We start from the raw sequence: 23,939 nt of genomic DNA, 5'->3' as shown, positions 1-23,939 counted from the left end.
CTGTTAAGGTCTCGTCTCTGATTGGCTCTCTGAGAGTTTGCCGCGACCACGCGGGAAAGAAGCTTTAGTGTCTCGCATGCGCAGTTAGTAAACTTGAGCCTCTGGCAGATGAGGGAAACCGCCACCCGAGTACAGCGCGTGCGCAGCTCCGGGAACGCGATTGACAGTCCTCTGCTTCGGGGATTCGGGTTCCCCTAACACGTTGAGGGAAGGAGTCCGGTCCTGAGACCAGGTAAGCTTCCGCGAAGAAGCCAGGTAACCCTACGGCTGCCCACGACTGTCAAGGGCTCCGGAGAGAGGACTGGGAGCCGGGACGCTCGGTTTTTCCCGGCTTGCGACCCCGAGTGGCGCAGCCGGTTTACTTGAGGCCCCTCTGACTGTGGGGTGGGGCCGGCCCTGAACCCCGAGCTAAGTTCTCTCGGGACCTGGTTAACGCTAGGTGCTGGGGGTCGGCTCTGGGGCTGTTCAAGCACTCAGGGCAGAGGAGAGGAGAGACTACCGTCTTGGAGAAAACGGTTCCACGGAGGCCCAAGGCGAAACGGAAAGATCTTCCCGTACTTAATTGAGCGGAATGGAGCTGTGAGCACGCATCAGGTGCCGTTTCAGGTCTGGCTGGCACGTAGTAGGGGTCAGCACTGCCCTTGCTGGGCTTTTGTGGAGATTTTTTTTTTTTTTTAAAGAGATGGGTGGCGGCGTCCTCACTATGTTGCCCAGACTGGTCTCGTACTCCTGACCTCAGGCGATCCTCCTTCCTCAGCCTCCCGAAGCTCTGGTGGGATCTCAGGCGTGAGCCACCGCGTCCTACTTCTAAAGGACTGCAAGGAACCCGCTCTCCTTCCCGTGGGTTCCCAGCTCATTTCATGCACACTGTGCAGGCCACGTTCTTCATCCTAGTTAACTTTAAGGTCCTTCCAGCTCCTAGATTTCCCTCCAGGAGTCCTGGCTCACAGTAAAGGGACTTCCCTGGGACTATCACTTAGGCCTCCACGACACAGAAAATGGATTTGCCCTTGGAGTAAGGGATCTGCCAGGAGGCGTTCCATCTCCGGAGCTTCCTAGGTATACGTACCAGTTATTTTTATTTTATTTTATTTTATTTTATTTATTTATTTTGAGACAGTCTTGCTCTGTCGCCAGGCTGGAGTGCAATGGCACAATCTCGGCTCACTGCAACTTCCACCTCCCGAATTCAAGCGATTCTCCTGCCTCAGTCTCCCAAGTATCCGGGACTACAGTCGCATGCCACGACGCCCAACTAATTTTTGTGTTTTAGTAGAGACGACGTTTCACCGTGTTGGCCAGGATGGTCTCGATGTCTTGACCTTGTGATCCGCCGGCCTCGTCCTCCTCAAAATGCTGAGATTACAGGCATGAGTCACCTTGCCCAGCCCTATTTTTAATTTTTTACTTTTTTTGTGTGGTGTTGGGGGGACAGAGTCTCCCTCTGTCACCCAGGCTGGACTGCAATGGTGCGATCTCAACTCACTTTAACCTCTGCTTCCTGGGTTTAAACAATTCTGCTGCCTCAGCCTCCCGAGTAGCTGGGACTACAGGTGCCTGCCACCACACTCGCCTAATTTTTTTGTATTTTTAGTAAAGATGGGGTTTTGCCATATTGCACAGTCTGGTCTCGAACTCCTGACCTCAAGTCAGCATCCTGCCTCAGCCTCCCAAAGTGCTGGGATTACAGGCATGAGCCACTGCACCTGGCAATTTTTAAACTGCAAATTTGGTATTTCCTGTCTTTTTATTTTTTTTTAAATTATATTACATAATTCCAGAAGATATTTGTTTAAACTAGGACTTGCTTCATTGAAGATGGTTTTATCTTTCAGCATGAGCCTCCTGGGAAGTCAGGCTTTTTTTTTTTTTTTTTTTTTTTTTTTTTTGGCATCACAATGATCTCCTTGGTACTTGATATCACAGACCAGAATTATGACCCCACCAAATAGCATGTTTTCAGTAATGCCATGGTTTTCAAGTACTTCTTACTGTACCAAGTAAAATAATTGGCAAGCCACTGTTCTAGATGCCTTTTCACCCTAAGCTCTAAAACAAAGGCCCATGAAATAAACAGTTCCCAGATTGGGTTTGTGTCGTAAGACCACAGCATATGTGGTGTGTCATTCCAAAGTTCCTCAGCCTTGTAGTTGAGAGATCTGACATTCTCCCATTTAGTGAGCACTAAGTGCTTTACATTTGTGGCAACATACATGATTTTGTTCTCACTCTAGGTAGTAGTGTCTCCATTTTACAGATGAGGAAATAGGGCCAAAGGTGCCCACTGAATGCAGATCTGTTGGCCACAGAGCTCACACCCCTCAGCAGTAGGGCCTTTCTGGGACAAAAGAAGAAATGAGAGAAGTCATCAAATAGAGAAAGTCAGGCTGGTCCAAAGTAGGGAGTTATCTTTTTTTTTGTTTTTGTTTTTTTAAGTAGTAAGTTATCTTAATTGATTGTTTATAGTCACAGATCAAACTCCTTGTTCTACTCTTTCCCTCTTCTCTACTGTACCTGACTAGTCTTTTTAAAAAGAGAGAGTTGGCCCGGTGTGGTAGCTCATTCCTGTACTCCCAGCACTTCGGGAGGCTGAGGAGCTGGACCACTTCAGGTCAGGAGTTCAGGACTAGCCTGGTCAACATGGTGAAACCCCGTCTCTACTAAGAATACAAAAATTAGCTGGGCATGATGGCTAGCGCCTATAATCCCAACTACTCCAGAGGCTGAGGCAGGAGAATTGCTTGAACCCAGGAGGTCTAGGTTGTGGTAAACCAAGATCATGGCACTGCACTCCAGCCTGGGCAACAGAGTGAGACTCTGTCTCAAAAAACTAAATAAATAAAATTTTAAAAAATAAAAAGGAAAAGGAGCTAACATTGCCTAAGGAATTGGAAAAGGATCTGGAGATATTATGAAAGGTAATGAAACTAACTATAGAAAGGATAATTTAATTTCAAAAATTGAAAACCTAATCATCTTCCAAGATAGATCTTCCTGAGATAATCAGGAAGTGTGCCTCTCTTATTTTCTTTATTTGTATTAAATACAATAACGTATTTGAAAGTCCTTTGCAGCTGGATGTGGTGGCTCACATCTCTACTCCCATCACTTTGGGAGAGTGAGGCAGGAGGATTGCTTGAGCTCAGGATTTCTAAACCTGCCTGGGCAACAAGGCAAGACCCTGTCTCTACAAAACATTTGAAATTGGCCAGGTGTGGTGGCACACACCAGTGGTCCCAGCTACTGGGGAGGCTGAGGCAAAGAGGCTTGCTTGAGCCCAGGAGATCAAGGCTGCACTGAGCCATTTTTATGCCACTGCACTCCACCTGGGCGACAGAGGGGAACCCTGTCTCAAAAAAGAAAAAAAAGAAAGTGCTTTGATTTGGGTATGTTTAAGTCCTAAACAAATACAAGGCATCATTAATAGTAATATAGGCTTTGAGACTTTTAGAAGAAAATATACTGTGTTGTTATTGCTGCTTTTCTAATATGTTTCTGTTTTAGTAGTGTAGTTGATAAATTATTAAGATCCTGTTAGATGTTATAAATTGAAGAAATATGGGGCTGGGCATGGTGGCTCATGTCTCCCAGCACTTTGGGACACTAAGGCAGGGAGATTGTCTAAGCTCAGGAGTTTGACACCAACCTGGGCAACACGGTGAAACCCTGTCTTTACTAAAAATACAAAAAATAAGCCAGGCATGGCAGCGTGCGCCTATAGTCCCAGCCACTCAGGAGGCTGAGGCAGGAGAATCGCTTGAACCTGGGAAGTGGAGGTTGCAGTGAGCCTAGATTGAGCCACTGCACTCCAGCCTGGGTGACACAGCGAGACTCTGGCTAAAAAAAAAAAAAAAGAAGAAGAAGAAGAAGAAATATGATACACACGAATAGGACAGGTGTAATTCTGCAAATTCAAAGTTTTCTGCTTAAATAAAATAAATGGGGTGGGGCACAGTGGCTCACGCCTGTAATCCCAGCACTATGGGAGGCTGAAGTGGGCACATCACCTGAGGTCAGGAGTTCGAGACCAGCCTAGCCAACATGTTGAAACCCTGTTTCTACTAAAAATACAAAATTAGCTGGGCATGATGGCGGGTGCCTGTAGTCCCAGCTACTTGAGAAGCTGAGACAGGAGAATCGCTTGAACCCAGGAGGCAGAGGTTTCAGTAAACCGAGATCATGCCATTGCACTCCAGCCTGGGTGACAAGAACGCAACTCCGGCTCAAAAATAAAATTAAAATGAACGAGATGTTGGGATTGTGTGAAGTGAATGTTTTCCTCTTTACTTCATTAGCTGTCTCTTGAATTCTGCAGCGTTAAGCTTTCAAGCATTAAGCCTGTTAAATTTAGACCAGACCTAGAGTAGTCATTTTTCCTCCAGTCCCCCAAAATCAAAGACAACAGCTCTGCATTTCCTTTGTTTTCTCTTCTGGGTTTGTTTTTTTTTTTTTTTTTTTTTTGAGATAGAGTTTCACTCTTGTTGCCCAGGCTGGAGTGCTGTGGCGCAAGCTTAGCTCGCTACAACCCCCACCTCCCGGGTTCAAGCAATTTTTCTGCTTCAGCCTCCCAAGTAGATGAGATTACAGGTGCCTGCCCCCACACCCAGCTAATTTTTGTATTTTTAGTGGAGACAGGGTTTCCCCGTGTTGGCCAGGCTGGTCTCGAACTCCTGACCTCAGGTCATCCACCCGCCTCAGCCTCCCAAAGTTCTGGGATTACAGGTATGAGCCACAATGCCCAGCTAATAACAGCTCTGTATTTTCCTGCTCAATCTATTTTGCCTTCCTTGTTTGAGAAATAACTATCTGCAAACACTGTGAGTGAAGCGTGCTTTATCTTCATTGTAAAACCTCAAGTCTAGGAAATGGCATGATCTGTTTCAAGCCTGACCACTGATACTCATTGGTTCCATTGGAGAGGTTTCAGTCCTTAAGGATTTCAGGCACCTACAGCAGGAGGATGAGCTAACAGGAAGACGTGAAAGACAGAGAAACGCTACTTTCTTAACTCCCATTTTACAGAGAGCAGCAAAACACTTTTTTTTTTTTTTTTTTTTTTTTTTTTGAGATGGAACCTCACTCTGTCACCCAGGCTGGAGTGCAGTGGCACAACCTCAGTTCACTGCAACCTCCGCCTCCCGGGTTCAAACGATTCTCCTGCCTCAGCCTCCCAAATAGCTGGGACTAAAGGCGCACACCACCCCTGGCTAATTTTTTGTACTTTAGTAGAGGGGGGGTTTCACCATGTGGCCCAGGCTGGTCTCAAACTCCTGAGCTCCAACAATCTGCCTACCTCGGCCTCCCAAATTGCTAGGATTACAGGTGTGAGTCACCGCACCCGGCCCAAAACAGGTTTTTGAAACATGAATTATTAAGCATTTCTCAGAAAATCATTCTCCCCTCACTTAGCTTCTGGCACCACCTGCTGGCCATTTTGTTTTTTCAAAGCTGCAACATTGCACATTGGTCTGTTTAACCTCAATGTTGTTTGGCCCTTAGCTGTTTATTAGGTCATTGTTTTGAGATCTATGGTTTCATCTCCTTATTAAGGAAGAGACAAGACTGAATAAGCAGGTAATTGGCCCTCCTGAATTCTTGTCTCAACCTCTTAAATGTTATATAAATAAGAAACAGACTGGGCATGGTGGCTCATGACTATAATCCCTGTCACCTCTGTGAGGCTGAGGCGAGCAGATTGCTTGAGTTCAGGAGTTTGAGACCAGCCTGGGCAACATGATGAAACCCCATCTCTACTAAAAACACACACACAAAAATAATAATAACCAGACATGGTGGTGGGGTGGGAGGCACCTGTAATTCCAGCAACTCGGGATGCTGAGGCAGGAGAATCAGTAGAACCTGGAAGGCGGAGGTTGCGGTGAACTGAAATCACACCATTGCACTCCAGCCTGGGGACAGGGTGAGACTCCGTCTTAAAAAATAAAAAAAAATAATGCAGAGCCTCAGCTGTGCACAGTGGCTCACACCCGTAAGCCCAGCACTTTCAGAGCTGAGGCAGGTGGATCACCTGAGGTCAGGAGTTCGAGACCAGCCTGGCCAACATGGTGAATCTTGTCTCTACTAAAAATACAAAAATTAGTCAGGTACAGTGGCGCATGGCAGTAATCGCAACTACTCGGGAAGCTGAGGCAGGAGAATCATTTGAATCTGGAAGGTGGAGGTTGCAGTGAGCCGAGATCATGCCACTGCATTGCAGCCTGAGCAACAAAGCGAGACTCTGTCTCAAAGAAAAAAAAGAAAGAAATGCAGAGCCTCAGGCCTTGCCCCAGACCTAATGAACCGGCATTACAATTCGCAAGACTCCCAGGTGATTTTTATGCACGTTAAAGTTTGCATGGGGAGACTGGCTGGTGAACACTTTAACAATCATCTTTCCGGCCGGGCGCGGTGGCTCAAGCCTGTAATCCCAGCACTTTGGGAGGCCGAGGCGGGTGGATCACGAGGTCAAGAGATCGAGACCATCCTGGTCAACATGGTGAAACCCCGTCTCTACTAAAAATACAAAAAGTTAGCTGGGCATGGTGGCATGTGCCTGTAATCCCAGCTACTCAGGAGGCTGAGGCAGGAGAATTGCCTGAACCCAGGAGGCAGAGGTTGCGGTGAGCCGAGAGCGCGCCATTGCACTCTAGCCTGGGCAACAAGAGCGAAACTCCGTCTCAAAAAAAAAACCAATCATCTTTCCTTTTTTTTTTTAAACAATTGTCTTTCCTAAAGCACCCCGTTTCAGTTAGTCTCCGCATCTGTTCCTTCAGTTAGTTTTAATTAAGTTTCTGCAAGATTGATGTACCATGAAAGTTGTAGCTAAGGAAAACTAGTGCTTTACCTTTCAAAATTAAAAAAAAAAAATGCTTAAACAATGAATTTTAGATAAATGGCATTCAGAAGGCAAGTCCAGAGATTGACATCTCATGCTTTCCTGAAAATAGATTCAAATATCCTTTATTTTATTTTATTTTCGACAAAGTCTCGCTCTGTAGGCCAGGCTGGAGTACAGTGGCATGATTGCGGCTTACCGCAACCTCCACCTCCCGGGTTCAAGCGATTCTCCTGCCTCAGCCTCCCAAGTAGCTGGGATCACAGGCGTGTGCCACTGAACCTGACTAATTTTTTGTATTTTTAGTAGAGATGGGGTTTCACCATGTTAGCCAGGCTCGTCTTGAACTCCCGACCTCAGGTAATCCGCCCCCTTCGGCCTCCCAAAGTGCTGGGATTACAGACGTGAACCACCATGCCTAGCCTCAAATAGCCTTTATTCTTTTCAGAGACACAAAATCAAAGGCTTTACCATCCTCTTCTCTCCAGAGTGAGAGCTCTTGATGACACAGTATCACCTCCTACATCTAGGCTTTTATTTTTGGGTTTTTTTGTTTTTTGTTTTTTGTTTTTAAGTAAAAGAGATAGGCCAGGTACAGTGGCTCACACCTGTAATCCCAATACTTTTGGAGGGCGAGGCGGGCGGATCATGAGGTCAGGAGATTGAGACCATCCTGGCTAACATGGTGAAACCTCATCTCTACTAAATATACAAAAACTTAGCTAGGCATGATGGCACGAGAGGTAGTCCCAGTTAACTTGGGAGGCTGAGGCAAAAAAAATCGCTTCAACCCAGGAGGTGGAGGTTGCAGTGAGATGAGATCGCACCACTGAACTCCAGCCTGGGTGACAGAGACTCCATCTCAAAAACAAAACAGAGAGATGGAGTCTCACTACGTTGCCCAAGCTGATCTTGAACTACCAGCCTCATACAATTCTCCCACTTCAGCTTCCCAAGTAGCTTGGATTGCAGGCGCCCACTACCATACCCAACTAATTTTTTTTTTTTTTTTTTTTTTTTTTTTTTTTGAGATGGAGTTTCACTCTTGTTGCCCAGGCCAGAGTGCAATGGCATGATCTCAGCTCACTGCAACCTCTGGCTCCCAGTTCAAGCAATTCTCCCAGCTCAGCCTCCCAAGTAGCTGGGATTACAGGCGCCCATAGCCACACCCAGCTAATTTATTTTTTAGATGGAGTTTCACTCTTGTTGCCCAGACTGGAGTGCGATTGTGCTTTCTCAGCTAACCACATCCTCCACCTTCTGGGTTCAAGCAATTCTCCTGCCTCAGCCTCCCAAGTAGCTGAGATTATAGGCACGCGTCACCACGCCTGGCTAACTTTGTATTTTTAGTAGAAGCGGAGTTTCTCCATGTTGGTCAGGCTGGTCTCAAACTCCCAACTTCAGGTGATCTGCCTGCCTCCGCCTCCCAAAGGGCTGGGATTAGAGGCGTGAGCCACCACACCCAGCCCAATTTTTTGTATTTTTCATAGAGATGGGGTTTCTCCATGTTAGCCAGGCTAGTCTCAAACTCCTGACCTCAGGTGATCCATCTGCCTCATCCTCCCAAAGTGCTGGGATTACAGGCACAAGCCACTGTGCCCAGCCTATTTTGTTTTTTAGAGATGAGATCTCCCCATGTTGCACAGGCTGGACACAGCTCCTGTGCTCAAGCAATCCTCCCACCTCAGCCGCCCAAGTAGCTGGGATTGTAGGCTATATCTTCTAGTTTTAATCTGTGATTGTTTCCTCCAGCCATAGGCCTTGTTGCAGAGTTGAACATGCCATCACTGCAGATGGTCTGTCTTGGTTTGGGTTGAATGTGGAAGCTGGAGGGGTGGGTATGCTGACCAGATCTAGTCATGAAGGAGGCCACTCAGTAGCACATAGGTTTCAAGTCTGACAGCAAGCTCTCCAGGAGGTTGAGAGGCATAGAATGTTTGAGAACCCCTGCTCTGTAGTATGTTATCCATCCTCAGCTATGGCACGTATCCTGTTTGTGCACATCTTCATTTCTCTTTTTTGCTGCAAACTCTTCAAGCTCCCTCAAGCCCATGCCTGACACTCAATAGATGTTTAAAATATTCTTGCACAAATTAATGTTCCCTTTTGTAAATTCTTTAGACTTGTTATCTTTGAACTTAACCAAATTGGAAGGTACTCGGGCAAGGATGGGAGCTTTCACCTTAACTGCAGTCAGCCATTCAGTGCAGAAGCCATCTTCAAAGGAAAAGCATAGCCGAGGGAGTCAGGGTAGAGCACCAACCCTACACTGAAGCTCACATTTGAAGAAAGGAACTGGGGCAGAGCTGTCATGACTGCTGGTTTCCTCTTACTAGCACTTCTGTGTGCCATTTTTCTTTATCTCTTTTTTCATGTCACAATGAGGTATAATTTGAGCTGCTTTTATTGTTCCCTAAAGACTGGATCATTCTGTGAGTATCACAAAACTGAAATCCAATTCGGTTTTTTTGGGGGGGGCTTTGGGGAAGTGGAACCATGGGTGTGTTTGTCATTTTTAGCAGTCATTGGAGTAGAGCCAAAGCTCCAGGAGATACTAAAAGTGTCTAGAATTGTCTGATTGGCTGTTGGAATTAACTGTTAAACAAAGCAGCCAGTAACTGAACACAGGGAACCTTCTTGAACCCCAGTTGGGTGGGAGACCTTCCAGTGTGTCTGGCAGCTCTGAACTAGGACAAAAAGGTAGAGATTCAAACACTGGACTGGTGACAAAGCAGTCGATAAAAGCACTTTTCTCTCCATCCTTTGTCAGGGAGTCTCGCCTTGTCTTGGATCACTTCCTCTCTTTGTCATTATACTATGCATTAGTGCTGTCCTGCCAGGTCAGATTTACCAGCTAGCGGATGAGAAACTCCGAGAGAGGTATGGGGCTCACGTTCCATAATGAATTGAATCTGGCACTACAGGCTGCCTGATAGACAAAGGGATTTTGTTTTGTGGATTGAAAACAGGAATAAGGAAAGATAAGTTTTGGATATTGACTTAGTTTTTAATTATTCATAGGTAAGGAGATTCTTTGTTGTAGAGAGTTCAGAAGAAGTGCCCAGGTTTATTATTTATGTTTTTCTAAGCCATTTCATTTTATATGCATTTTATACACATTAAAACCAATTTTTAAAACACCACTTTCCTTGGCATGCTCCATTTTGAAGTATTTCCCTTCACAGTCATGGAGCACCTTGCCAATACCATCTTTAAAAAAAAAAAAAAAATTCCTGCTGAGCAGACTGGGGAAGAAACAAAAATTTTTTTTTTTAATTTTTTTTTGCTTTTCTTTGACTTTTTAATTGCTTTTGTTTTGTTTTTGAGGCAGGGTCTTACTGTGTCACCCAGGCTGAATGCAATGAAGCAGTAACAGTTCACTATAGCCTCAACCTGCCAGGCTTAAGCCACCCTCCCATCTCAGCTTCCTGAGTAGTGGAACTACAGGCTCAGACTACCATACCCAGCTAATTTGTTTTTTTTTTTTTTTGTAAACGTCGGGTCTCACTATGTTGCCCAGGCTGTGCTTTTCTTTTTTTAACACTATACAAGTGTAGGCAGTACCATCTTAATTATCACCCACTAGGACTGACAACACATTGATTAGCACAAGAAGAACACATGGGTTTAGATCATCATGTTAGTCATGGAACTAAAAACTAGCATTGCCATTATACTTATTTACCATAGAAATAGCAGAAGTAGGCCAGGCGTGATAACTCACGCCTGTAATTCCAGCACTTTGGGAGGCCGAGGCAGGTGGATGATGAGGTCAAGAGATCAAGACCATCCTGGCCAACATGGTGAAATCCCGTCTCTACTAAAAATACAAAAATTAGCTGGGCGTGGTGGTATGCACTTGTAGTCCCAGCTACTCAGGAGCCTGAAGCAGGAGAATCACTTAAACCCGGGAGGCAGAGGTTGCAATGAGCCGAGATCACACCACTACACTCCAGTCTGGGCGACAGAGTGAAGACTCCCATCTCAAAAAAGAAAAAGAAAAAAATAGCAGAAGTAGAGATGAAGAATATTGTATTGTCATTCTAAAGGTGACCAGTGTCATCTCAGTATCACCTGTGCTGGTTATTAATGTAGAAGCTTACATGTAAAGTAACAGGAAATGTGCATGTTTACAAGAAAGCAATGCCTGATTCTGTGTCTCCATCCAGCTTCCTTGTGGGTGGGTATCTGGATTTCACAGTGGGCTCAGGAGATGGCAGCAGGCTCAGGGGAAGTTGACCAAGGATGAGGAAAACGGGCTGAAAACAAACCTGGGGAATAATCTGCTGGATATCCGGTTACCTTAGAAGCTGGGTCTCACCTAGATCAGAGACCAGTTGCCATGACTACAGTTTACAAGGTTTCAAATAGTAAAAGAAGCTATTTAGAGCCTCATGAGGCAGTTGTTTAAAAAGGCAGTACAGGCTGGGCACGGTGGCTTACACCTGTAATCCCAGCACGTTGGGAGGCTGAGGCAGGTGGATCACCAGAGGTTGGGAGTTCGAGACCAGCCTGACCAACATGGAGAAACCCCATCTCTAATAAAAATACAAAATTAGCCAGACGTGGTGGCACATGCCTGTAGTCTCAACTACTCGGGAGGCTGAGGCAGGAGAATCACTTCGACATGAGAGGCAGAGGTTGCAGTGAGCTGAGATCACATTATTGCACTCCAGCCTGGGCAACAAGAGCAAAACTCCCATCTCAAAAAAAAAAAAAAAAAAAAGGCAGCACATCTGTGTTTAGTGCCTATGTAATCCTCAATAAAGGTGCTGCAAACACGTGGTACATTTGCAGTTCCCATAATCCACCTGGGTGACAGATTTTACTACAAATCAGTCTCAGACCTTGAAAAGTATCAACAAAGCCCTTTCCAGAATACCTTTTCCGGTTTTTTTTTGTTTGTTTGGTTTTTGTTTTTGTTTTTTTTTTAGATGGAGTCTCACTCTGTTGCCCAGGCGGAAGTGCAGTGGCAAGATCTCAGCTCACTGCAACCTCCGCCTTCTGTCAAGGGATTCTCCTGCATCAGCCTCCCGAGTAGCTGGGAGTACAGGTATGTACCACCATGCCTTGCTAATTTTTATATTTTTAGTAGAGAGAGAGTTTCACCAGGTTAGTCTCAAATCCTAACCTTGTGATCTGCCCACCTTAGGCTCCCAAAGTGCTGGGATTACAGGCATGAGCCATCGTGCCCAGCCTCTCTGATCTTTTTTAAGCATACATGAATTAGATGAGAGGGCTAATTCACCCATTTTCCAGCTGAGAAAGCAGGCCAGATTGCAACTTGCCCATTTGCATGGAAGGCCTTTCAGATCATTCTACCTTTTGCCCCTTAAAAACAAAAACCAGCCAGGCAGGCACAGTGGCTCACTCCTGTAATCCCAGCACTTTGGGAGGCCAAGGTGGGCAGATCACCTGAGGTTGGAGTTTGAGACCAGCCTGGCTAACAGTGAAACTCCGTTCCTACTAGAACTACAAAAAATTAGCCGGGCATGGTGCCTGTAATCCCAGCTACTTGGGAGGCTAAGGCAGAAGAACCGCCCAAACTCGGGAGGCAGAGGTTGTAGTAAGCCAAGATCAGACCATTGCACTCCAGCTTGGGCAACAAGAGCGAAACTCCATCTCAAAAAAAAAAAAAAAAAAAAAAAAAAATGAGGCCAGGCATGGTGGCTCACGCCTATAATCCCAGCACTTTGAGAGGCCATCAAGGGCGGATCACAAGGTCAGGAAATGGAGACCATCCTGGCTAACATGGTGAAACCCTGTCTTTACTAAAAATACAAAAAATTAACCGAGTGTGGTGGCGCACACCTGTAGTACCAGTTACTCGGGAGGCTGAGGCCGGAGAATTGCTTGAACACGGCAGGCGGAGACTGCAGTGAGCCAAGATAGTGCCCACTGTACTCCAGCCTGGGCAACAGAGCAGGACTCCATCTCAGAAAAAAAAAAAAAAAAAAAACCTGTCAGATTTGCCATATCCTTACAGCTACTATTCTTTTGTTAACTAAGTCATTTCAACCTTATGTCACCAGTGGCTATTTCAATCTTTTATCGTTAAATACTTTTTTCCTTAAGTTATTGCGGTACAAGTGATATTTGGTTGCATAAGTTCTTTAGTGATGATTTGTGAGATGTTGGTGTACATATCACCCAATATACACTGCACCATATTTGTAGTCTTTTAATCCCTCACCCCCTTCCACTCTTCCTCCAGAGTCCCTAAAGTCTGTCGTATCATTCTTTTTGTTGTTTGTTTTTTGAGAGGGAGTTTGGCTCTTTTTCACAGGTTGGAGTGAAGTGCTTGGCTCAGTGCAAACTCCACTTCCACCATCACCACCCCAAGTTCAAGCAATTCTGCCTCAGCCTCCCGAGTAGCTGGGATTATAGGCACTCGCCACCACTCCTAGCTAATTTTCATATTTTTAGAATAGACAGGGTTTCACCATGTTGGCCAGGCTGGTCTTGAACTCCTGACCTCAGGTGATCCACCCCTTTGGCCTTCCAAAGTGCTAGGATTATAGGCTAAGCCACTGCACCTGGCCCATTGTATCATTCTTATGCCATTGTCCTCATAGCTTAGCTCCCACCTATCAGTGAGGACGTACAATGTTTGGTTTTCCATTCCTGAGTTAATTCACTTGGAATGATAGTCTCCCATCTCATCCAGGCCACTGCAGATGGTGTTAATTCATTCCTTTTTATGGCTGCATCGTATTCCGTCATGTATATATGTATGTATGTGTATATATATATATATATATATATATGTGTGTGTGTGTGTGTGTGTGTGTGTATGTGTATATATATATGTGTGTATATATATATATATGTGTGTATATATATATGGCTCACGCCTGTATATATATATATATATATATATATATCACAGTTTTTTAATCCACTCATTGATGGGCATTTGAGTTGGTTCCACAATTTTGCAATTGTGAATTGTGCTGCTATAAACATGCTTGTGCAAGTATCTTTTTTCCAATAATGACTTCTTTTTCTCTGGGTAGATACCCAGTAATGGGATTGCTTGATCAAATGGTAGTTCTACTTTTAGTTCTTTAAGGAATCTCCACACTGTTTTCCACAGTGGCTGTACTAGTTTACATTCCCACCAGCAGGGTAGGAATGTTCCCTGTTCACCTCTTCCATGCCAACATCTACTGTTTTTTGATTACAGCGATTCTTGCAGGAGTAAGGTGGTATCACATTGTGGTTTTGATTTGCATTTCCCTGATCATTTTTTCATATGTTTGTTGACCATTTGTGTATCTCGTTTGAGAATTTGTATATCTTCTTCTGTCACCAGGCTGGAGTGCAGTGGCGTGATCTTGGCTCACTGCAACCTCCACCTCCCGGATCCAAGCAATTCTCCTGTCTCAGCCTCCGGAGTCGCTGGTACTACAGGTGCACACCATCACACCTGGCTAATTTTTGGGTTTTTTTAGTAGAAACAGGGTTTCGCCATATTGAACAGGCTGGTTTGGAACTCCTGACCTCATGATCCACCTGCCTCGGCCTCCCAGAGTGCTGGGATTACAATCGTGAGCCACTGCACCCAGCCTTTTTCCTTTAAGCTATCTATTTCCCTGAATATTTCTCCCTTCACTTCTTGTATCATTTTTTTGATTTCCTTACATTGGGCTTCACCTTTCTCTGGTCTCTCCCTGATTAGCTTCCTGAATTCTTTTTCAGGTAAATCAGGGATTTCTTCTTGGTTTAGATCCATTGCTGGTGAACTAGTGTGTTTTTTGGGGGGTGAAGAGCCTTGTTTTGTCATATTAGCAGGGTTGGTTTTCTGGATCCTTTTCATTTCAGTAGCTCTGGCAGAGGGAAGGTCTAGGGCTAAAGACTATTTAGATTCTCTTGTCCCAGAGGGTGTTCTCTTGACATAGTACTCTGCCCCTTTTCCTATGGATGTGGCTTCCAGTGAGCCGAACTTGCAGTGATTGTTGTCTCTCTTCTGGGTCTAGCCACCCAGCAAGTCCTCCTGGTTCCTGGCTGGTACTGGAGGTTATCTGCACAGAATCCTGTTATATGAACCATCGACAGGGTCTCTCAACCATGGATACCAGTGCCTGTTCTGGTGGAGGTGGCAGAGGGTGCAGTGGACTCTGTGAGGGTCCTTAGCTTTGGTGTTTTATTGCTCTCTTTTTGTGCTGGTTGGCCTCCTGCCAGGAGGTGGTGCTTTCCAGAAAGCATCAGCTGTGGTAGTATGGGGGAGGAACCAGCAGTGGGTGGGGCCCTAGAACTCCCAAGATTAGCCCTTTGTCTTCCTACCAGGGTGGATAGGGAAGGACCATCGGTGGGGACAGGGCTAGGCGTGTCTGGGCTCACTCTCCTTGGGCAGGTCTTGCTGCAGCTGCAGTCGGGGATGCGATTGAGATTCCCAGGTCACTGGAGTTGTGTACCTAGGAGAATTATGGCTGCCTCTGCTGAGTCATGCAGGTTATCAGTGAAGTGGGAGAGAGCTAGCAGTCACAGGCCTAGCTCCCAGGCAAATGGAAGGGCCAGTCTCACTCCCAGCATGTCTCCCCCTCCAATAGCCACCGGTCTGTTTCCAGGCAGAGGATGAGACAGGCTTAAAAACTTGCCCATGGCTATTCTCCTCCCAGCTGTAAGAAAAGGGCTGTAGTTTTTCCCCACCTGTGAAGTCTGCGTGCCCTATTGGTGCCCTTCCCCAAGTTCCAGCCAGGAGGCCTCTCACCTTGTTCAAATTGTTAGAAAGTTCAACTAGAGAATTCCTTCTCCCTGTGGAGTTTCACCCCCTGCTTCTCTGACTACCCTCCCTCCCAGTGGATCCCTGTGGTAACATGCAGGAATGGGCTGCTTGGGGACCCAGTGAGCTCCCAGGGCCTTTCTGCTGCTTCCTCTACCCCTGTGTTTTGCTCAGCTGGGTCTAACTCAGCTCTGGTAAAGTCAGAAACTTCTCCCACACACAGATATTCACCTTCTCCAGTGGAGGGTGTATGTTTGGGAGAGGAGGGTCTCCTTTTCCCATTTTCACAGTTGGGGCACTCACATTATTTGGGGGTCTCCCGGGTCCTGCAGGAGCAGTCTACTTCCTTCAGAGGGTCTGTGGATCCTCTCAGGATTGCTGGTTTGTTCTTGGAGTCGATCTGGAGCTAAAATTCACTATGCAAGCCTCTGCATGCTGCTCTGTCAGAAGCTGCAGTCTAATCCTGCCTCCTGTCCACCATGATCTCAGAAACTTCCATGCAAGTAAATTATGATCACAAGGTCCCACAATATGCTGTCTGCAAGCTGAGAAGCAAGGAGAGCCAGTCCAAGTCCCAAAACTGAAGAACGCAGAGTCTGATGTTCGAGGGCAGGGAACATCCAGCATGGGAGAAAGATGTAGGCTGAGAGGCTAGGCCTGTCTTGTCTTTTAAAATCTTCTCTAACCTGTAAGTTCCATGAAGACAGTCTAGCTTTTTTTCATCTCAGGTCCCTCACTATGCCTAACAAGGACCTTATTAAAAGTTAGTTGAGACTGGGTGCCATGTCTATGCCTGTAATCCCAGCACTTTGGGAGGCTGAGGTCGGTGGATCATGAGGTCAGGAGTTCAAGACCAGCCTGGCCAAGATGGTCAAGCCCTGTCTCTACCAAAAATACAAAAATTGCTGGGTGTGGTGGTGGGTGCTTATAGTCCCAGCTACTTGTGAGGCTGAGGCAGAGAATTACTTGAACCTGGGAGTCGAAGGTTGCAGTGAGCTGAGATTATGCCTCTGCACTCCAGCCTGGGTGACAGAGCGAGACTCCGTCTCACAAAATAAAAAAAAAAAAGTTGACAGGCTGGGTGCCCTGGCTCACGCCTGTAATCCCAGCATTTTGGGAGGCTGAGGCAGGTGGATTACCTGACCTTAGAGGTTTAAGACCAGCCTGGGAAACATGGTGAAACCCCATCTCTACAAAAAAAAATAATTACCAGGTGTGGTGGTATGTGCCTGTAGTCCCAGCTGAAGAGACTCACCTGACCCTGGGGCAGTCAAGGCTACAGTAAGCTGTAATCACGCCACTGCAGTCCAGCCTGCATGATAGAGTGAGACTCTTGTCTCAAAAAAAAAAAAAAATTAGTTGACTTGGTAATTCCAATGATGAGTACCAGTTGGACCATATTACTGGTAGTGCATCCAGGGGAACAGATGTTCCCATTCAAATCCATGAAACTGGAAACAAAAAAACAACAATCATGACATTGATTAATAGTGATGTTTACTATGTCAGACTGTTTAAGCTCAGCTATAAAATAGACTCTCAGCCAGGTGCGGTAGCTCACACATGTAATCCCACCACTTTGGGAGGCTGAGGCAGGAGGATCACCTGAGGTCAGGAGTTAGAGACCAGCCTGGCCAACATGATAAAACCCCATCTCTACTAAAAATACAAAAAAATTAGTCGGGCATGGTGGCGTTGGGGAGAGATAGCATGGGGAGAAATTCCAGATATACATGATGGGGAGGAAGGCAGCAAATCACACTGCCATGTGTGTACCTATGCAACAGTCTTGCATGTTCTTCACATGGACTCCAAAACCTAAAATGCAATTAAAAAAAAAAAAAAGAAACCACAATCATAAACAATGTTGACCAAAAAAAAAATAAAAACAAAAACAAACCTCTCCTTAGAAAACAGCACCTCTGGGTGCTTGGAAGATATTTTTGGTCTATTGCAAGAAAATATGTATTAACTGGCAGGGCATGGAGCAGTAACATGGCAGACAGTACAAGGCTGAGGAGAAGGGTGTCTTGCTGAATAATCTGTCTCCACTCATTTCCTCAATCCCCCAATAACAGATGGGTCATTGTTTGAATTGCTTTATAAAAAGCTGTCTTGGAATCTGAAGCATAATCTTGAGGGCAGATGCCTCTTACTGAAAGCTCTCCTTACTCATCTAACCCAGGTCCTCAGCCAGCAGAGCCACGTTCCTTATGAGCACCGCAGGTTTATTTCATTTTCCTACACCACTGACCCGAACGTGCCCGGCGCCATGGGGACTCCGGCTTTGGGAGAAACTGAGGTTGTTATCCCCAGGAATAGCTGTCACTCCAGTCCAGATGGCAGGCAAGAAGGACTATCCTGCACTGCTTTCCCTGGATGAGAATGAACTCGAAGAGCAGTTTGTGAAAGGACACGGTCCAGGGGGCCAAGCAACCAACAAAACCAGCAACTGTGTGGTGCTAAAGCACATCCCCTCAGGCATCGTCGTAAAGGTAGAGGACAAAAGCCCACTGAGGGGAGAGGCTCCACCTAAGGGTTCCGAGGCCCCAAAGATTTGTCCCAGCTGAAGTGCGTATCTCATTCTGGCATGAGCCCCCTCTACCAGCTGGGCGGTAGAGGGCACTGCATATATCATCCCATCCCTGAGCCTTTCCGCCTACGACAACCTGGGAAGCCTGCTTCCAGGATCTTTTGGAGCCAGGGTATGGCGGCCATCCTTGAATCTGGCAGACGGCACTGGTGCTTGGCTGCTGCCCCGGAAGCAGCAAGTTGACAAAGCTAAGCAGTGGCTGATAAAGGCAGGCACCTGGGCAGTGGTTCTTTCAAAGCTACTCCCGCTGCAGGATGGCTGCCAAGATCTCTAGCATTACTGTGGGCTCCAAGTCCCTGAGGAGGCAGCAAGCAAGCCTGGGTTGTTGGCTAGCAGTCCCAGCCCTTAGCTGACCTGGCTGGTTAACATTAGGGTGGCCACATCCTCCATGCCTCTCTGTCCCCTTTGGTAAATGTCGGTAATACCTCCCAGCCTGGCCAACATGGTAAAACCTCACGTCTACTAAAAATACAAAAATTAGCTGGGCATGGTAGTATGTGCCTGTAATCCCAGCTACTCAGGAGGCTGACACAGGAGAATCGCTTGAACCCAGGAGGCAGAGGTTGCAGTGAGCTGAGATCACTCTACAGCACTCCAGCCTGGGCAACAGAGCAATACTCCTTAAAAAAAAAAAAAAGCCAGGCGCAGTGGCTCAAGCCTGTAATCCCAGCACTTTGGGAGGCTGAGGCAGGTGGATCACGAGGTCGAGAGATCGAGACCATCCTGGTCAACATGGTGAAACCCCGTCTCTACTAAAAATACAAAAAACTAGCTGGGCATGGTGGCGCGTGCCTGTAATCCCAGCTACTCAGGAGGCTGAGGCAGGAGAATTGCCTGAACCCAGGAGGCGGAGGTTGCGGTGAGCCGAGATCGCGCCATTGCACTCCAGCCTGGGTAACAAGAGCGAAACGCCGTCTCAAAAAAAAAAAAAAAAAAAAAAGCCAAGCCTGGTCAGAGGGTCTCCCAGTTCATCTGCCTCATGATCACCAGAGAGCCCTGGAAGCAGCACAGAGATAGCCAAGGCAGGTGTTTCGTGTATAAGAATACTGGCAGCAGATACTTACAGGTCATGGAAACATGTGGGAGGAACTGTTCTAAGCAGCATTAACTCTGCAATCCTCATAACCCCATGTTCATGATTTCCATCACAGTACAGGTGTGGAATCTGGGGCACAGAGACATTAAATGACCTGCCCAAGGTCCTGCAACTTAGTAGTCAGTTCACACCATACCCCAAGTCCACATTCCTAACGGCTGCACTTCACTGCGGGGTGGTTTTGTTTCGCCCATTGCCCAGGCTGGAGTGCAATGGTGTGATCTCTGCTCACTGCAACCTCTGCCTCCCAAGTTCAAGCCATTCTCCTGCCTCAGCCTCCAGAGCGGCTGGGATCACAGGTGTGCACCGCCATGCCCGGCTTTTTTTTTTTTTCTTTTGTATTTTAGTGGAAACGGTTTCTCCATGTTGGTCACGCTGGTCTCAAACTCCCGACCTCAGATGATCTGCCCACCTTAGCCTCCCTTAAAGTGCTGGGATTACAGGAGTGAGACACCATGCCCAGCCTCACTGCCAGGATTTGAGCCACAAGCATATCATGTAAAACCTCAATCGCTTTTCTTTTCCTCTTTGAAAAACGTCATTCGTTGGGTGAAGGAAAGGGAAAAAGAAAAAAAATGTCATTCATAACAAAATTATGAAACCTGACAGTTAATTTTTGTTTAACGTATTTTACATAACTCATTCCAAATTTGCTTTCAGTATTATTCTTTCACCCTAATTTCATAGATTTTTTTTTTTTTTTTTTTTTTTTTTGAGACAGAGTCTTGGCTCTTGTCACCCAGGCTGGAGTGCAATGGCACAATCTCGGCTCACTGCAATCTCTGCCTCCCAGATTCAAGCAATTCTCCTGCCTCAGCCCCCCAAGTAGCTGGGATTACAGGCACCCACCACTACTTCCAGCTTATTTTTGTATTTTTAGTAGATTGGGGGGTTTCATTATATTGGCCAGGCTGGTCTTGAACTCCTGACCTTGTGATCTACCCGGCTTGACCTCTCAAAGTGCTGAGATTACAGGCGTGAGCTACCACATCTGGCCATACTTTTGTTTTTGTTTTTAAAAGACAGGGTCTTGCTTCGTCACCCAGGCTGGAGTGCAATGGTGCAATCAGGGCTCAGTGTAGCCTCAAAACACCTGGGCTCAAGCAGTCCTCCCACCTCAGCCTCCTGAGTAGCTGGGACTGCAGGCATGCACCAGCACACTCAGTTTTTGTTTTGTTTTTTTAAGACAGAGTCTTGCTCTGTCACCCAGGCTGGAGTGCAGTAGTGCAATCTCAGCTCACTGCAACCTCTGCCTCCTGCGTTCAAGCAATTCTTCTGCCTCAGCCTCCCAAGTAGCTGGGATTACAAGTGCCTGCCATGATGCCCGGCTCATTTTTTTGTAATTTTACTAGAGTTGGGGTTTCACCATGTTGGCCAGGCTGGTTTCAAACTCCTGACCTCAAGTGATCCACCCATCTCAGCCTCCCAGAGTGCTAGGATTACAGGCATGAGCTACTGTGTCCGGCCACCCAATTAATTTTTAAATTTTTGGCAGAGATGGGGGTTCTCGCTAGGTTGCCCACGCTGGTCTCAAACTCCAGCCCTCAAATGATCCTTCTGTTTTGGCACCCCCAAAGCATTGGGATTATAAGCATGAGCTACTACGCCTGGCTTAGGATTTATCTTTTATCAAACAGCTTTGCAAGGCACTTACTCACCTATAATAACTAAGGCATTACACAGTGAATGAGTTATGGTTGACTAATAAAGATGCTATTTTCTTCCTTCAGACAGAACTTTATGCTTAGGAACGGTGCACACAAAGTGGTTGTTCACTGGCCACAAACTAGATATGTCAGTTGATACTTTCACAATTATTGTGGGATTTTAAGATTTTTGAAGGCCACTGTTGCTTCTAAACAAAATAGTACTCCTAATGATTAAAACAATCACAGTGAAAGCCACATAATACAGCAAGAATGTGGGACACAGCAGAGGCCATGGGGCAGAGGCAGGAATGGGGCTGGTCTTCACTGTCACTGACTCATGGGAACTCCTGATAAGGGGCTTTCCCTCCTAGGCTTGTCCCTCTCTGTAAAGCTTACAGGATGTCATGACCAGCCTGGCCAACACGGTGAAACCCCATCTCTACTAAAAATACAAAAATTAGCTGGGCGTGGTGGTGTGCACCTGTAATTCCAGCTACTTGGGAGGCTGAGGCAGGAGAACTAGTTGAACCCAGGAGGCGGAGGTTGCAGTGAGCTGAGATGGCTCCGCTGCACTCGAGCCTGGACAACAAGAATGAAACTCTGTCTCAAAAAATAAATACATACATAAATAAATAAATTAAAAGCTAACAGGTTGAATTTAGTAACTTCTGAGGTCCTGTCCATCTTGTAACATCTTGTTGTTTTCACATTATAAAATACTCTCTTACAGTGCCATCAGACAAGATCAGTTGATCAAAACAGAAAGCTAGCTCGGAAAATCCTACAAGAGAAAGTGGATGTTTTCTACAATGGTGAAAACAGTCCTGTTCACAAAGAAAAACAAGAAGCAGCGAAGAAAAAGCAAGTAAAAAAAAAAAAAGCAAAGGAAACCCTGGAAAAAAAGAAGCTACTGAAAGAACTATGGGAATCAAGTAAAAAGGAAGATAACAAAGTTATTTAAATGGTACACCTTAAACTACAGTGAACAGAGACCTGCACGATTCAAGAATAAAACTCGGCCAGGGGCAGTGGCTCACACCTGTAATCCCAGCACTTTGGGTGGCTGAGGCAGGCAGATCACTTGAGGTGAGGAGTTCTAGATCAGCCTGGCCAACATGATGAAACCCCATCTCTACTAAAAAGTACAAAAAATTAGCCAGGTGTGGTGGTGGGCAGCTATAATCAGCTACTCAGGAGGCTGAGGCAGGAGAATTGTTTGAACCTGGGAGGCAGAGATTGCAGTGAGCCGAGATCGTGCCACTGCACTCAAGCCTGGGCAATACCTGGGCAACACCGAGACTCCATCTCAAAAAAGGAAGGAAACTAGGTTGATTCATTTTGACACATGTCTGTAACTGACACATGCCTATAATTCCAGCATTTTGGGAGGCTGAGGCAGGAGAATCGCCTGAGCCCAAGAGCTCAAGACTACAGTTTGCTGTGAGCACCACTACACTCCAGCCCGTGTGACAGAGTAAGACCATGTCTCTAAAAAATAAAACTATAGAGGGAGGAGGAAGCGGTGAAAAAAATAAAAATAAATAAAACTATAAAGAAACACAAAATCAGTACTACACTAGGATAGGCACTTGGAGGGGCTCTGGGATGCCTGACAAAGTTCTGTTTCTTCCCCTGGGTGGTAGCTAGAAGTGTGATCCCATATTTCTTCTGTGTTTTTTTTTTTGTTTTTTTTTTTTTTTAAGGGGTGGGGTTTCACCATATTGGCCAGGATAGTCTTCATCTTTTTTTTTTTTTTTTTTTTTTTTTTTTGAGATGGAGTTTCGCTCTTGTTACCCAGGCTGGAGTGCAATGGCACGATCTCGGCTCACCGCAACCTCCGCCTCCTGGGTTCAGGCAATTCTCCTGCCTCAGCCTCCTGAGTAGCTGGGATTACAGGCATGCACCACCATGCCCAGCTAATTTTTTATATTTTTAGTAGAGACAGGGTTTCCCCATGTTGACCAAGATGGTTTCGATCTCTTGACCTCGTGATCCACCCGCCTCGGCCTCCCAAAGTGCTGGGATTACAAGCTTGAGCCACCGCGCCCGGCCTAGTCTTCATCTCTTAACCTCATGATCCGCCCACCTTGGCCTCCCAAAGTGCTGGGATTACAGGTGTGAGCCACTTCACCCGGCCTGTTCCCATATTTCAAGTTATACCTTTGTCTGTGTGATTATATCTGTTTTGTAATAAAATTTTTTTGAAATTCATAAGGTCAATTTTTATGGAGAGCTGGAGAATTGAGTCAAACATTAATAGCATTTGGTGGTAACTTATCATCTGCTGGGAGGCCACTGCCCAGTGACACTTAAACGTCAGTTATCCCAACGTCACCTCAAGACAGTAAAAGAGAACTAGACGGTTGGAAGAGTTAAAGGTTATGTTCCTTGCCCGTGTGCTCCATTAGCTTCTAGGCTGTATGTTGCCCAGTTGTGCCTCTGATGTAGAAACACATTCCCTGCACATTGGTTTGCAGGTAGATTTGTAAAGGTGAGGTTCCAGAATCCAATTTCCTTTTTAATTTGCATCACTCAAGCTGGATTTGACCTTAAAGTTTTTGTGTTGTTTTTTTTTTAAGCCATGCTTAATAGCTTGACTTGTTAGAACTCTTCTGGAATCCACGTAGAAAACAAATGGAAAAATCCTGGGAGTCAAGAAGGCCACTGTGAGATTGCCAGTCGCAGGAACTGCCTCAGTTCTGCAGTCCCTCCAGCAGATCCAGGCTGCATGCCCAATGCATACATCTAAGCACACCTTTCTCTTTGAGGCTGCCAATGAAGGCTCTTGCCTCAAAGTGACAGCTTTGGATGCTTAAACGTTCAGTGCAGGACTCATTCTGCACCTCCTGTTGGAGTGCCCAGGACCCTTCCCCAGCCTAAACTCCTTTTAGAAGTAAAATCTCTAAAAGACACCTAAGAAACCAGTAATAGTGGGAAGGAAAATTTGGAGCTGGAGACAAGGGACAGTGGTTTCGGTTTGTCTCCTCTCATACCCTTGCACCTTTCTGCCACATGCAGGAAGGGATGCAGGCACCCATTTC

At 46.1% G+C, this 23,939-nt stretch overlaps 1 protein-coding gene across 3 annotated transcripts; it reads left to right on the top strand.

Moving 5' to 3' along the window:
* Positions 1-98: 98 nt before the first annotated feature.
* Positions 99-23,112, top strand: MTRFR (mitochondrial translation release factor in rescue). Of its 3 annotated transcripts, XM_074402105.1 has the most exons (4): positions 99-232; positions 11,770-11,888; positions 17,746-18,055; positions 21,629-23,112. In XM_074402105.1, exons 2-4 carry the CDS (start codon positions 11,770-11,772, stop codon positions 21,857-21,859), a joined length of 660 nt encoding a protein of 219 aa, XP_074258206.1. In that variant the 5' UTR covers positions 99-232; the 3' UTR covers positions 21,860-23,112. The 3 variants fall into 3 exon arrangements, with proteins under 3 accessions (XP_074258206.1, XP_003932353.1, XP_074258207.1); XM_003932304.3 differs by lacking the exon at positions 11,770-11,888 and having other exon boundaries at positions 100-232; XM_074402106.1 differs by lacking the exon at positions 99-232 and having other exon boundaries at positions 7,855-18,055.
* The last annotated feature ends 827 nt before the right edge of the window (positions 23,113-23,939 follow it).

This window comes from Saimiri boliviensis, chromosome 7, assembly GCF_048565385.1.
Source record: "Saimiri boliviensis isolate mSaiBol1 chromosome 7, mSaiBol1.pri, whole genome shotgun sequence".
Classification (NCBI taxonomy): Eukaryota; Metazoa; Chordata; class Mammalia; order Primates; family Cebidae; genus Saimiri; species Saimiri boliviensis.
The sequence above is the reverse complement of the archived record's forward strand: the minus strand, read 5'-3'. Positions and strand labels throughout refer to the sequence as shown.

Excerpts from the sequence above, each read along its gene's own strand:
- MTRFR (XM_074402105.1), top strand. The coding sequence starts at position 11,770 with ATGGAGTCTCACTCTGTTGCCCAGGCGGAAGTGCAGTGGCAAGATCTC. Across the intron at positions 11,889-17,745 it reads CCGAGTAGCTGGGAGTACAG|GTCCTCAGCCAGCAGAGCCA; the intron begins GTATGTACCACC and ends CATCTAACCCAG. Across the intron at positions 18,056-21,628 it reads CCTCAGGCATCGTCGTAAAG|TGCCATCAGACAAGATCAGT; the intron begins GTAGAGGACAAA and ends ACTCTCTTACAG.